Source organism: Perca flavescens, chromosome 10 (genome assembly GCF_004354835.1).
Source record: "Perca flavescens isolate YP-PL-M2 chromosome 10, PFLA_1.0, whole genome shotgun sequence".
In the NCBI taxonomy this organism is placed as follows: domain Eukaryota; kingdom Metazoa; phylum Chordata; class Actinopteri; order Perciformes; family Percidae; genus Perca; species Perca flavescens.
Window position 1 is genome coordinate 12,533,325 of NC_041340.1, and position 15,539 is coordinate 12,548,863.

Consider the following 15,539-nt stretch of genomic DNA (forward strand, 5'->3'; position numbering starts at 1 on the left):
ATACCCTTTGGCTTTAGAAAATGTAAACTATTTTTTCAAGAAAATAATCAACAGATTAATTGATAGCCTAATAAAAATAATTACTTGCACCCATGCCCCCCTATAGTATATTTTACCTGTCAGTTGTGACCAGTGAAGGCAAAAGTAACGAGTCCTATGTATAATATGTGATATTGTGGGATTTACTCCTTTCTAGATGGTTCTTTGCTAAATATGTCACATTTGTGAATATTTATCTTGAATATTTTTCTGACAGTTCTGGAGCTAATGTTTGTTAATATAGGCTACTCATTATCTTAATGCATATTTTCTAAAGTTATATTTTCAGCTCATGAAATAGTTTTACTAATGCTTATTTTTTTAGTTTTACTCAATAAATACAATACAATAAAACAATGAACTTTCCACGTTGAGCCGTGGGACAGACCTGCAGTTCACATGTCCGCCACCAGAGGCCGCTGCTGCCTCGTGTGGAGATAAAACGTCAGTGTCAGAGTTGAAAGGACAAAGGTCGTCACTCAGAAACATGGCTGCTCCCCTGGATGACATGTTTTCCTTCTGCGTGGACCCCGGTAAAGTGTCCACCTGCGTGGATGTCCGATTTATAGACAATATTAAGGTAAGGCGGTTTGGCGTTTGCCAGACTAAAGAGATTTCGACAGATCTGTGGCTTTATTTGGCTCTTTAGCAGAGCTGTGTTAGTCGCCTGTCGGCTGTCAGTGCGGATCACTGCCTGCTGGGCTCAGACAGGACTGCAGGATCCGGAGCGGACGTTTTCTGACAGGACCTGATCGTTATAGATCTGTCTGTGTCCAGAACTACCAGTGAGCTACTGGTCTGTACGTTTAGTGTTTTCACGTCAACCAAAAGTGAGTAAGCTAAGGCACAACATCCACCATTTTACACCATTAAATTATTATTATTATTATTATTATTATTATTATTATTATTATTATTATATTAATTAAATTAAACCGTGTTATGGTTAGGGGTGGGAATCACCAGAGGCCTCACGATACGATATCATCCCAATACTTGTGTCACGATACGATATTATTGCAATTTTAAAGATATTGCAATATTCTGCGATATATTGCAATATATTACCTTTTTTCCAACTTCAGATTTTTCCCAATTTCAAATGATGTCCCGAAAGGACAATTTTGTCGACATCTGTTGTATCTAAAAATATACATTTCTCTGTTTGTTCATCACACTTCAGTTTTATTGGTGCAAAATGTGATTGTCAAGCAGACAAACTGACCAACACATATATCATAAAAGATCGATACTTGGCGTCTGTGTTTCGATACAGTATTGCCACGAAAAATATCGCGATACTATGCTGTATCGATTTTTTACCCCACCCCTAGTTATGGTGTGATATGCATGGATTAAGTAATATAACTTCATTGACCAAATGTAATTAAAAATTCAAATGTTATTTAAAATTGATTAAATAAACGTTGCTTCTCAATATTGATGACAATATTGATGTATGGGGTTAACACTAAGCTCACAAAGTTCAGCATAAACCAATAAACATGGCATTGCCATTGAAATAAAGCAGGCTTTTTTTAGGAGACAAGAGACACATTATTTCACTCAGTGCTGTAATTTTTGTTAATAAGAAATGTATTCATTATGTATACCAGCTTCTCCCCTGCAGGGTCGCAGAAATCCTCCACTTAAAAGCCTGTATATAATTAAATAATATTTATGAGGGTAAAATAAAACACAAACAATAATTTATAAGGAAATATTCTGGTGGTAATGATCTGAAAAATACAGATCAAAAGGCCAATGACAACATGAGAAATTGAGAGAAAGTTTCAACCTTACCATTACCCGGCATCTCTGAGCACCTCTCTATCTCCGACAGTGTACCAGCTTAGAGATTCTGCTGTAGGTGGGTTTACGTGTAAAAGAGGCCGAGGCTGCTGTGCTTTTTGAAAGATTGGTGCAAACGGTCGCAACAGTAATGTTTTGTTAATCATGTTTCAGGGTAAGGGTCTCTTCGCCAAAAAGAGCATCAAGAAGGGAGACACCATTTTTTTTGAACGGCCTCTGGTCTCTGCCCAGTTCCTGTGGAATGCTTTGTATAAATATAAAGGTGAGATGTCGATTCTATTAAATACACACAACACATTCTACACATTGCCTTTATTCCAGAGCCGACACTGTGGAGAGACAAGACATGGGGAGGGAGTCGGGTATGTGGCATGGGCTACTTAGTGGACTTTTTAACTGCATCTTGCATTAATTATGAAGGAATGACTCTGATGTTGCATGAATAATATAGAACAGTATATTGTAGACCGTCCACACAGGGACAAAAAAGCATGTGTATTATCAGACTTGACAAATACTGGATACATTATGGTTTGAGGAGTTCGATCTTGGATGAAGCTTAAACATCTTAAACCAACAGGGTCTACTCTGCAGTAATGTTTTACTTCCGCTCATCTGCTCTACTGCTGCACTGTGTCCTTTTTTAGCCTGCGAGTACTGCTTACGTGCTCTGGAGACTGCAGAGGAGAATGCGAGGAGACTAAGTGGCATCCCTGGACTAAGCCTTCCTCACCCAGAGCTCTGCCGTGTTCGACCAGAGCTGCACCAAGCCTGCCCTCAATGCCAAGTTAGTCCAGTCCACTGAAGTTGTTTTAACTGTAGAAGTTGTCATATGTTTCTTACAGATGGAAAAATGCCCTGAAAAAGTGTTCAGATCAATATAAGACAAGAAACATATTGATTTTTAAGCCAGCTGTGGTCAGGGAAGAACTTCCACTGAGTTGATGGTGTGCAACACGACTACCTGATCGATTTTTAGAGGCCAGTATTGTACTATGGATCAGTAAGCTAATCTGTCTTGTTTTATTTTTTTAATAACCAAAGTGAAAAACTCAAACAACTGTTTACCCATGGTGGTTTCTTTGTACTTGCAGTATTGCATATCTGTCGGCCACTAGAAAACTGTTTAAACTATCCGATTTGGGTTCCTGAAGCTAATAATAATAACAATATTTATATAGCTTTTTTTCAAATGCCAATTACAGAGTGCTTCACAAAAGTCATAAAATCAATAGATGTAAAGTGCAATGAAATACAAACTTAAGATTAAAATAAAAAGCAATTTAATTAATGCAATTAAAAGAATAACTGCACAAAATAAAACAATTTAAGAAAATGCAATTAAAATAAAGGTGTTTTAGGCGAGATTTAAATATAAAATATTAATATTATCAAGACCCTCATTCTTCCTTAAATATAACTGCCCTTTATTGGGGAGAATATGCAATATCTTGGTGTGTGTGTATATGGATCCTTCTGTGTTACTGAATGTTTATTGTAGTTTAATTGTACACGTTTACGGATATATTGTGTGTATGTGGAGAGGCTGTGTGTTGCTACGTTACTTGTGTTCTCTCGAAAGACAAAGACAATAAATGCTAATGTTATATTCTTGTACAACTTTCCGTGTTGGAAGCTTTATCAACTCTATTTTAACAAATGGATAAAGATGTCCCAGATTGTGTCTATTTACTGTGATAGCTTTAGAAAATAAAAAATATTGCTTAAATTTTTATCTTTTCTTCGGAAATATATTTCTAGTCATACCCAAAGTTTATTATATGTTTAATACACTTTAAATATCTGTCACTTTAAATTATTTATTTATTTAGATCGTTTTCAGTGTTTTTTGATTGATATAAAGAGTTCTCTTCTCTGCAGGTGATGTACTGTAGCAGCGAGTGTCGACAAGCTGCAGCTGATCAGTACCATCGAGTTCTATGTTTGGGTTCCTCCCAGGACGATCCGGACCACCCCATCAACAAGCTGAAAGATGCATGGAGGTCAGACACATAGATATTTTCATTGTAATAATTTTCTGTTTTAACTGTCATTCACCTCAATGAAGATTTGTCTTCTCTTCAGGAGTATGCATTATCCCCCAGAGACCTCCAGCATCATGCTCATGGCCAGAATGGTAGCTGTGGTCAAACAGGCGAGTCTAATTACTTTTAGCTCCTAAATCATTGAGTATAAATAATGTGGGGGTTTCAATTCATTCTGGCGTGTGTACTAATCATATGAGATACACAACGCAAACACCTTGTCGTAAAAAAAGACATAATATGCTGCATGTAATTTAGATTTTTATCACCCACGCACATGTTTGGATGGGTGTTAAACCTAGCTTGAAATTAACTTTGCCCTGACTAATACAGATGTCCTAAATAAGAAAGCTGGATGTGGGAATTATTTTTCTAATGTGACAAGCTGGTGAGAGGACATTTTTAATAGACTTTGCTCTCATGGAATTAAAGCGACTGACAGTAAACAAAACATAATGTGCTGCACATATTTATTTGATTTAGTTGCTCTAATCACTGTCTTTATCCAAACAATAGATGTGCACGATACGAAAAGGTGTTGCTTGTAGTGATAAACCCACGGGGAATTTTTACAGACTTTGCGGTTCCCCTCAGCCCCACAGTGTTTTAGCACCTTTCAGCTCATTGTTTTGGTTTTAACAGCCATAACTTTACTGTTTTGGTTCACTCTCGCCACTCTCATCGACCTTGTTTCCAGCTGCAGCAGGCAGCTGTTTACAAAAAAAACAGCTAAGGCACACTACCTGCTCAGCACCAAACAGCAGACAGTGTTGGACATAGTGGAGCATTTAGCAGGTAAAGAGCCAGATATTTCCCTCAGGAGTTAACAGAGACTAACACAAAGCTAAAAGGAGGGTGAATATTCTACTTTCATTCTTTAGGTGGTCATAAACATAACTCCAAATGAATGCTAATACTGCTCTGTGTCTGCAGGATATGTAAATAGGCAACAGTTTGCTTTCAAGTTCCACATGACAACTTTATAAGGTGCTGATCTGTTATTTCAGATTTAATTTGGCACAGTGAATCAAGAATAAAAGAAGTTAATGAAAGCTAGAATTAATACAGCACAAAGTAAAAAGCTACAAATGGCTTCCTGTCTTGGTGTAGACACCACTAGGAGTTTAGTTTTGATTATCCTTCAAAAGACAAGGCGCATTGATTAACCGATTAGTTGTCAACTTTTAAAATAATCGGCAACTATTTTTATAATTGTTTTAATCGGTTTGAGTTTTTTTTTTTTTTAAATGAAAAAAGTAAAAATTGTCTGATGCCAGTTTCTTAAATGTGAATATTTTCTAGTTTCTTCACTCGTCTGTGACAGTAAACTCAATATTTTTGAGTTGTGGACAAAAGAAGACATTTTGAGGAAGTCATCTTGGGCTTTGAAAAACGCTGATTGAAATTTTTCACTATTTTCTGGCATTTTATAGACGTACCAACTAATCGATTTAATTCAGAAAATAATCAACAGATTAATCAACCATGAACATAATTGTTAGTTGCAGCCCTACATTGAAACATTACTCATGTGTATCAAAGATAAACTGCATACTAACAAAAAGAATACACTATAATAACTAAATGTGACACAATGATTGTTATTAAAATGTATTGTTTATGTCGTCCAGGCCAAAGACAAAGCACCCTGGCAGAAGCTGTTTTCGCACTTCTGCAGCCGGACAGGTAATGAGGAAGAGGAGATCGCCCATAAGCTCCTGGGAGAGAAGTTCAGAGTAGGTTACCATCATGTTATTCTGTCTGAAAATATGAAACTGTTGAGGTGCAAAATGTATGAAGTCTGGCATTTCTGCTCTTATGCTAATCGCTGTTGTTTATGGCTCAGTAAGCAAAGCATGACCGTGTTACTCCCTCCTGAGGTTTAACTCTCACTGTGGCCATCTATGATTTATGTTCTCTGTTACATAAAAAGTAATTTTTTTATCTGTCTAACATTGTTTCTATAGGGGCAGCTGGTCTTGTTGCACAGCCTTTTTAAATCAGCACTTTATGATGAGCATCTGAGTCGGGTAAGTCGGTCTTCCCAAATACTTTACAGCTCCAGTGCTGCAACTAACAATTATTTTTTTCATCATCAATTAATCAAATAATTATTTTCTTGATTATATGACTAGTTTGACACTTAGGGAAATACACATATTCACTTTTTTGCAGAGAACTGAATGAGAACATTGATACCTTTCTTACACGCTAAATATGAAGCTACAGCCAGCAGTTGGTTAGCTTAGCTTAGCATAACAACTGGAAACGGGGGGGAAAATACTAGCATGGCTCGGTCCAAAGTCTAAACCTAACCTCTAAAGCTCACTAACGTGTTATATTGTGTTTTCATCTGTAAAAGTTGTTGGACAGGCCGTTATGTGCTGGACTACATCTTGGCCGGGAACATCGACTACCTTTTTATTTATTTATTTATTTTTTTTATTTGCAAAACTTTACAAAACAAGTTATACACTTTCTGAACAATACGGCATCAGAGATAAACATTTACATCTAGGGAACAGCATAAATCTTTGATAAAAAAAAAAATAAATACCAGTAAAATAAAATATAAAAATAAAAGCTATGTATATATAAAATCGAGATGGTCACTTAATACATAATGAATGAGAAAAAAAAAATATATATATATATATATATATATATATATATATATATATATATATATATAGATATATATATAGATATAGATATAAACATAGAAAACAATATAATGGCAATATGAAGAGAAATCAAGGCTATAGATCACATTTCCTTGAAAAAATCTTGCAGTAGATCAGCTATATAAATAGTTTTCTTATTATTAATAATTTGGATAGACTCAAAAAAGTTCCGGAATTCAATTCTGAAGTGAGCAAAAGCTGGTCGAGATTTAGAAAATTTTGCTTTATGGATATGAAATTTACCTTGTAGAATCAAAAGGTTGACAATTCTGTGTATTGTTTTGTTTTTGTTGTCATAATTAATTAAAAATAACATCTTTTGCTTCCAATTTAATTTCATGGTTCTGTTGAATATTTAAATAGTTTTCAACTTTTTTCCAGAACACCACAGAATATTGACACTCCCAGAATAGATGTATAATAGTTTCTTCTTCAATTTTACAAAATTCACATTTATTGTCCACAGCCACAAATCTTGAAACAAATTTGTTTGTGGGACAAATATTATGCAGTATTTTAAAATGTAATTCTTTCATTTTATTGGGGATAACAAATTTATACGGTAGAAGCCGTGTTGATTCCCATTGAATGTTAGAATATAAAGAGTTCCAAACAAATTTCCCCCTTGGAGTGATTTTCTTTTGCTATAAAAGTAATTCCTTATATGTTTATTTGTACATTTATGACTTTTAATATTTATTCCATTAACAAAGAGGATCGGATCCAATTCTTGCAATTCTTGTCTCTCAGAATGACATTTCATTAGTTGAAGAATTTCACTAGGTATAGCATTTATTTCCATTTGGTATATTCTTTGTGGGTGATAGGAAAAATTTTAGATCTAAGAAATTCCTCATAACTAAGAAGTTGAGCTTCATCATTTTGTAAGTCTGCAAGAAAAATTATATTCCTATCAACCCAATGTTGTAGATATAAAGACTTATTATTTCTGGTTATGAACTCATTGTTCCACATAAGAGTTCTGTGTGGAGAAAAGTTGTGTATAAAACATAATTTTGCAGCGTTAAGCACCTGTTGATGAAATTTATAACTGCATTGTAATATAAATTGGAGGCCTCCCATTTTTCCAAAAATTGTCTGTGGAATAAAGAACCAAAGAGATTTTGAAGCTTTTAAACATTCTTTTATCCATTTAATTCTAAAGGTATTGATCATATCCATAAAGTCTATTACTTCCATGCCACCTGCATTTCTCGGGGCTGCTAAATTCTCCTTTTTTAAACGATGGCATTTGTTTCTCCAAATAAAATTTATTAAAATGTTATTTATTTCTTTACAGAGGGATTGATGGATAAACAAAGATTGGATAGGGTAAATAAATCTAGAGATACCGTCCGCTTTACTCAGAAGAACTCTACCTAACATGGACAGATCTCTCTGAAGCCACATATTGAATATATTTTTAGTTTTTTGTATTTTGGGCTTGAAATTCTTTTCTTGTCGTTCCTTTAGGTCTTTAGAGATCTGAATTCCAAGGTATTTAATACTAGACTTCACTGGTATATCATACATAAGTTTCATCATTGTTATACAGACCTAAAATTTCACAATTCGAAACATTTAGTCTTAAACCCGATGCCAGAGAAAAGGACTGTATTTCTTTAAGTGAGTTTCCAATTTGTTGTTTATCCTTTAAAAAGAGAAATGTGTCATCTGCTAATTGAGAAATTTTGATCTCTCTTTCAAAAATCCTTAATCCTTGTAAATCATTACAGTGTAAAATATGTATTGAAAGCATTTCAACAACAATAAGAAACAGAAATGGAGAACAAGGTCAGCCTTGGCAGACTGATCTATAAACTGAGAAACTTTGGGTGGTATTCGGATATAGCATGACACAGCTACTGATGTTTTTATAAAGCATTTTAACACCGGCGATAAAATTTTCCCCAAAACCAAAAGATTGAAGTGAACTAAATAAGAATTGGTGCTCTACTGTGTCAAATGCCTTATAAAAATCCAACGATAATATCACAGCGTCAGATTCTACATATTCAGAATAATCTATTAAGTCAAGAATCAGCCTAATGTTACAACTTATATGCCGATTAGCCATAAAGCCAGTTTGAGTTTCATTTATGATTTGACTTAAACCTTTTTTTAAACGTCTGGCAAAAATTAGTGAAAGTATTTTATAATCTACATTTAGCAACGTTATAGTTCTCCAATTTTCTAACAGAAAATGATCTTTATCTCGTTTTGGAAGCAATGTTATTACACCTTGCTTCATAGTAGTAGTCATATCCTCACTATCAATAGAATCTTTTAACATGTTAAAAAATTGAGTTTCAATTATGTTCCAAAAACATCTATAAAATTCAACAGGAAGACCATCCATTCCTGGAGATTTACCTTTTTTCATTTTATTTACAGCTTCAAGAATTTCTGTTTTTGAGATAGGTTTATCACAATCTGCTTTAAATTCATTCGAAATTTGAGGGATACATTTTCTAATTTTGTTGATAAATTTCTCATCCTCTGTTTGGTTATAGTGGGAGCAATATAGATCAGAATAGAGGTATAATTTGCTATATCAGACGGATTGGAATTTATAGAGTTATCTATCTTTAAAGAAGTAATATTATTTCTCTTATAATTTCTTTTTTCCAGTGCAAAGAAATGGCTCGTATTTCTCTCACCTTCCTCTAACCATTTTGCTCTAGAGCGTATAAAGGCTCCTTTGGTCATATTTCTTTACAATTGGTCAACCTCTTCCTTCAGACTTGACAGTTTTAAATCTTCCGCTTCAGTAAGAGTTCTTTTATTTAATAAGGAGTTCAGTTCTGCCATAGTTTTGAGTTCTCTAATAGTGTTACGTTTTTTCATTTCCTTACTATATGTAATGGTCATTTCTCTGATTTTAAATTTAAAAAACTCCAGATGCAATAGCTTCCACTGACTTACAAAAGGCTTCATCATTCAATAGATTACAGTTAAATTTACAGAAACCATGAGATTTCCTGGTTTGTTCTTGTGGATTAGCAAAAGTGACGGCTATCACTTTGTAATCTGAAAAAAGGGCGTAACTATGTAATGTTTCCGAAACAAATTGTAAAGTAAAGGAGGATAATCACCATAGATCAATTCGAGATTGTAGAGAACCACTAACATTGCTCCATGTATATTCTTTTTGATGAGGATGCAAATAACGCCAGACATCAATAACATTAAGTTGTTCACACAAATGAGATATAAGTTTAAATTTTGAGTTAGGGGAAATCCTTGCTGGAAATCTATCCATTTGATCATCTGCTGTATCATTTAAATCACCACCAATAATTAAATGAGCATCTTTGTATTTCTCCTTCAAGTTTTTTAACTCTCCTGCTAGTTGAGAAAACATGTTTTTTGCCAAAGCATTGTTATTATGTCCATATACATTATTTAACACCAGAATCACATTATTTACTCTAAGAACCAGGATAATCCATCCCTCTTTTCACCTTTTAAATTTGTTGAACAAAATAGCTACTCCTGCTGAGTGATTAGAAGCATGACTTAAGTAAATCTGATCCCCCCCATTGACTTCTCCAGAATTTCCTATCATCATCACATGAGTCTCTTGTAGAAAAATTAAATCTGCATTAGAGCGTCTACAGAATAGAAAAATAGCCTTCCTTTTAGAAATGTTTCGTATGCCTTTGACATTTAAAGAAATAACTTTAAGGTTAATAAAAGTAGTGTTTGCCATACAACCAGTAACGTATGTATAAATAAATAAAGTAAAAGGGTAAGAAAAAAAAAAAGGTTTGATGCCTACAAACAAAGTGAACAGAAGATAAGAGCTAATAGGAACCCTTAACCTTTGGTAGTTATTAGAAATACCCTGAACACTGGGAGTACCAAAAAAACAAGATATTGACCTGTCTTAAGGCCTTATTAATCTCATATTATTTAATTGTCCACTTGTCAAACATTGACTTGCCTGGTTATCATATCTAGACGACTACACTTGGTGAAGATTTTATGCAACAAATTTCACCCCATCGATGAAGGTGACTGGTCCTTGCCATCTGGTCTTCTTTCCGTCCTTACGAGCTTGCTCGACCAGGGGCCACAGTTTGTTTCTGCATTCTCTCTCGGAGCGGGTCAGATCCTTGGCGATACGGAGATTCAGATTCTTCATAATTTCAGCATTGCGCGAGTCCTTCCAAACCTTGTACCTAAAGGTGCGCATGTTGAACTGGATAATAATTGGATGCGGCTCTTATCATCTCTGGGGCGCCCAACTCTGTGTACTGTGTCGATCAAGAAACCGAGCTTGCTTTTGTCATCAGGTGTGATCTGACTCAGTATCTTCATAACTTCCTCTCTTACATTTTCGTTCACCTTTTCAGGAGGGTTGAGGAGTCGCAGATTCCATCTTCTGCTGTAACGCTCGCCTTCTTCAGTTTTCTCTTTTAGCTCTTCAATGCTCTTATCTAGCTTTTTCACCTTGTCTTCCATCTCCTTTGCTTGAAAACCCAGGCCTTTCACCTCTTCTTTTACCAAGGTGATGTCGGCAGAGTTGTTATTTATCCGTTGTTCAAAGGCGGAAAAGCGCTCCTTCAGCTCAAAAATGGCTTTAAGAGTGTCGGCGTTAGAGACCTCGTTCTTGCTGGCACATACTTTCTTTGGGTTTGGACTATTAATCGGAGAGTCTGGAAGAGGCGAACACAAACCTAAAAAGGTGTCTTCCGGTTCCACATCCATTATCAGACCTCCTTTTATGCCTTTTTTTGCATCTCTCTTTGCCATTGTGGTTCACAAGTCCTGTGTTATTAGCTTGATATGCTATATCGGTTTTTGCACGTGTCGTCAATAAAGGGTTGTTTCTGGTCGTCAAAGTTCTTATATTGGTAGCTAACCCTTACTTGTCGGTTCGTCGTCTTTCAAAATCTGATAGTTCAGCAAGTTGCAAAATAATTAGCCTTATCATAAAGCATAAGTACTCAGCTGGTGTTGCAGAGCTTAGCACGTCAACCACCACGGTCGCCATCTTGCGCAACCCCGGAACATCGACTACCTGGCGTCTCCGCTGGTTGCCTGGTTACCTCACAGTGACAACAAGATTCCAGGTAGTCACTGCGCCTGGCCAAGAAAATATCAAGGACATAACCCACTGGGGTGCTGGGTGGAAGATTTGTTTAAGTGTCAGACAGAGCCAGGCTAACAGTTTGCCCCTGTTTACAGTCTTTATGCTAAGCTAAGCTAGCTGTCGCCTGGCTGTGGCTTCACATTTACTGCACAGACATGAGAGTGGTGTCAATATCCTCATCTAACTTTTGGCCAGAAAAGTTATCGCGGACCTTTTTGCTGTGGCTAGCTAATAACAGCAAGTCAGTGATGAGTTTTTTGCTGTATAGTTCCCTGATTTTTATTTGGGTTGCTTATGTAAATCAATCTTACAATATAAAAGTCATCTGGAAATTACCCGTGTGTCATGCTGATTGTGTTGTAGGAAACCTTTATCACACAGGCAGTTTGTTACAGAAATGTATGTTAAGATGTGGTGATACGTTATTGAACTCTGTGTGACATCCTGAATAATGTTTTTATGCTGATGCAACCGCAAAGTGAACACACAGCACGAGATGCTGCAGCTGACGCCGAACTCTGACCTTTAGTGTGAAAGTAAATAAAATTGATGATTCTTCGGCATGGATCAGTAAAGATACGATTGTTTTGCAGTGGTTTGTCCCGGAGGGTTTCCGCTCTCTGTTCGCTCTTGTGGGAACCAACGGACAAGGCATCGGTACCAGGTAAACGCTTGCCTCTCTTGTCCTGTTCTTATGACGGCTCTGGATCTTAGTTCGGCTCAAATACTTCTCTCTCTTTGTGCTCTATTTTTCAATTCAGCTCCTTGAGTCGGTGGGTTCATGCCTGTGATGCACTTGAGCTTCCTGCCCAACAGAAGGAGCAATTGGACTCTTTTATCGACCAGCTATACAAGGACATTGAGAAAGGTCACAGTTTTATCTCAGTCTTGCAGTATTAGTCAATTATTTCCGTCTCAATTGAACAGATTTGCAATTGTATGAGTGTTTATTATTTGTTGTCTGTGTTGTCCCAATGCCATTACTGTGATTATGTAACCGGTGTTGAGATCTCAACAAAGGCCAGAAATGTGCATCATTTGTCTCTTCTCTTTGTAGAAACGGGAGACTTTCTAAACTGTGAGGGTTCTGGACTTTTTCTGCTTCAAAGCTCATGTAAGTGCAGATTATCTCTGTGTTATGAGTGCTGTCAATTCAGTTCAAAGGGACTGGTACTCTGGTCAAGAGACCATCGGATAACCCCTTTTCTTTTTTTGTCCTCTCGCCCCCTGCAGGTAACCACAGCTGCATTCCCAACGCAGAGGCGTCCTTCCCCGACAACAATTTCCTGCTTCAGCTCAGTGCCCTTAGTGACATCAACCCAGGAGAGGTCAGCTCACACGTCTGGGTTTGGAGTGATAATTTCTGGCCAGGGATAGACGGGACAGAACATCCCTCTCTAGCTTTGTGTGCTCCCTTGTCAGACAGTATTAGAAGGCTGAGACTTTGAGGATTGGAATTGGTTTGTCAAGCTGTCAGAAAGATTGAGAAGCCTTGCATCTGCATGGCACAGTAATGTCAGAGCAGCAGTGCTTCTTTCACAGCAAAACTCTCCTTTTCAATGCTCACTAAGACAGGAGCGCTTTGTGTAAGATTTCACCAGTAGTAAGATGGAAGGACACAGCGACTTCCTGCATGAGAAAAAAAAACAAACACAAACCTGAATTATTTCTGCCATTTGAAAAATACCAGTAGCATGTTTTATGGGACTAAACTGTAATTGTTAACGTCCCAGTGAAACAGAAGTTAGAGCGTCTTTAGCTTCTGTACTGTGACGTATTTCCCAGTGAAACAGAATATTTGAGCTATGGACAGTTAGAAAAGGGATTTAAAATAAATCCTTTGCACTTGATTGGACTGCTAAAAAGTGGGCAGGCTTGGAGTTTAGCCTAGGATACGTCATCAAACATTTGACACAGTCAAGAGAAAAGACAGGGATTTTGATGTAAAAATACTCTGATACACATATGTGGCATATAGCAAGAGATGATGAACGATTAGCACAAAGACACAGGATTAAAACTTGGAAAATGATTTTTTCATTATAAGGCTATTCTGGTTCTTCAGCCAGTTCAACTGTTTGTAATTCTCAGGAGATCTGCATCAGTTATTTGGACTGCTGTCAGCGGGACCGAAGCCGTCATAGCAGACACAAAATTCTGAGGTAAGCATCTGTAATCCCTCAGATGATTCACTAGAAGTGAACATAATGTTACGAATTCCATCTGGATCAATATAAAGCCTTTCCAGGCAATAATGGGGAGTCATGCGGCAGAGATGCCTGGGGCTTGATGGCTACTCCTGTGCTTACTCTCCTCATTGATCAACGTAACGTCAATCCCTCTGTGATTTACATTCCAACACTCAGTCGGGAAAGTTTACTTTGCAAGTCTCTGCAAGAGTTTTTACAGCATCCTGTGATACCTCTCAGCCTTGTTGCACTCCAGGTTGCTGGTGTGAATGAATGCCTAATATAATGATGTTACATCACACCCACTGATTAAAAGTATTAATTGCAAGCGCTTGGGTAGTCCACCTGGTAGAGCGAGCGCCCATTTATAGAGGTTTACTCATTGACACAGCGGCCGTGGGTTAGATTCCGACCTGCGGCCCTTTGCTGCATGTCATTCCCACTCTCTCTCCCCTTTCATGTCTTCAGCTGTCCTTTTAAAAATAAAGGCCTAAAATGCCCAAAAAATGATCTAAGTATTAAACACTCAGATTTGGTAACAGAAGCGTGTAAAAGGCTTCTGATTAATTTCAGCTCTTGTCAGATGTGCAACAATGTGACTTGTGGAACATTTTCTTCCCAGGGAGAACTACCTGTTTGTCTGCTCGTGTCCAAAGTGCATCTCCCAGATGGATGAGCTGGACGTAACCTCAGAGGAGGAAGAGGAAGAAGAAGGCGAGGCAGAAGGTGAAACAGAGGGGGATGAAATGGAAGATGAGATGACAGATGTCTGATGAAAGACTTGCCCATATTGTTCTCAGCCGTTCCCTTTCCTGCCACCGCGCTAAGCAACCTAAGGAATAAAGACCAGTTGAAACCATGATCTGCATTTCACCTGAACTGTCCAAATGTCTTATCAACGCATTCCACTCATTCTTTGTCCAGTTTTAGAGATCAGCCACAGAACACTGTGTGTCAGTATTGGGGCAGTGACAGTTTTTGTTGTTTTCGCTTTACTTCAGCACACTGAGGGGTATGAATGAATCAAAGACTATAACTTTCAGGCTTTGTGGGTGAACAGATAATGATTGGTAGTTTTTTTTTTTTTTACACTTGGGGACTATATAAAAAGGCTGACATTTCTAAACAGTTTATTGAATGTGGATGTAAACACCTTTTTAAATCTACATTAATTAAAAAACATTCTGGCCACTTGGGGGCAGCACCACAAGTTGTAATCTTTGATATATCACCTTATTTAAGAGTAAACAAACACCCCTTGAAAATCTTCTGCTCTACAATGGTTGAATTTCTCACCTTGCTGCAGTGATGTACAGGTGTACTCCAGTACACCATGACCTCATCGTTGGGTGTGGTTACAGGTGCAACACGAGCACATTTCTGACTGCACCTAGCTGGAAACAATGAGAGCGAAGAGAATGACTCAAAACAGTAAAGTTGGGGGCTGCAAAAACAATGAGCTGAAAGAGTCTAAAAAGCTGAGGGTTACTGCAACTTTAAATTAAAGCTGAAAGTCAGTATTTTATCATAGAGCTTTGATTCTCTGCCAGACCCAGACCAGGCTGTTAATTTCCCCAAATTCCCCCGGGTTTTAATCGGGGCAGGTTCACGCAAAATCCCTGTTTTAATTTTTTTTAATGTTTGTTTATCACTGTGTGTGACTGCCACCTTC

At 37.1% G+C, this 15,539-nt stretch overlaps 1 protein-coding gene across 1 annotated transcript; it reads left to right on the forward strand.

Moving 5' to 3' along the window:
* The first annotated feature begins 484 nt into the window (after positions 1-484).
* Positions 485-15,077, forward strand: smyd5 (SMYD family member 5). The gene is made up of 13 exons (XM_028589217.1): positions 485-619; positions 2,005-2,113; positions 2,499-2,638; positions 3,733-3,854; positions 3,937-4,006; positions 5,528-5,632; positions 5,864-5,926; positions 12,272-12,342; positions 12,440-12,546; positions 12,736-12,792; positions 12,912-13,006; positions 13,770-13,840; positions 14,490-15,077. The coding sequence occupies exons 1-13, from the start codon at positions 527-529 to the stop codon at positions 14,638-14,640; spliced, it is 1,254 nt and encodes a 417-aa protein (XP_028445018.1). The 5' UTR covers positions 485-526; the 3' UTR covers positions 14,641-15,077.
* Positions 15,078-15,539: the final 462 nt, after the last annotated feature.

Excerpts from the sequence above, each read along its gene's own strand:
- smyd5 (XM_028589217.1), top strand. The coding sequence starts at position 527 with ATGGCTGCTCCCCTGGATGACATGTTTTCCTTCTGCGTGGACCCCGGT. Across the intron at positions 4,007-5,527 it reads TGGTAGCTGTGGTCAAACAG|GCCAAAGACAAAGCACCCTG; the intron begins GCGAGTCTAATT and ends TATGTCGTCCAG. Across the intron at positions 12,343-12,439 it reads GGACAAGGCATCGGTACCAG|CTCCTTGAGTCGGTGGGTTC; the intron begins GTAAACGCTTGC and ends TTTTCAATTCAG.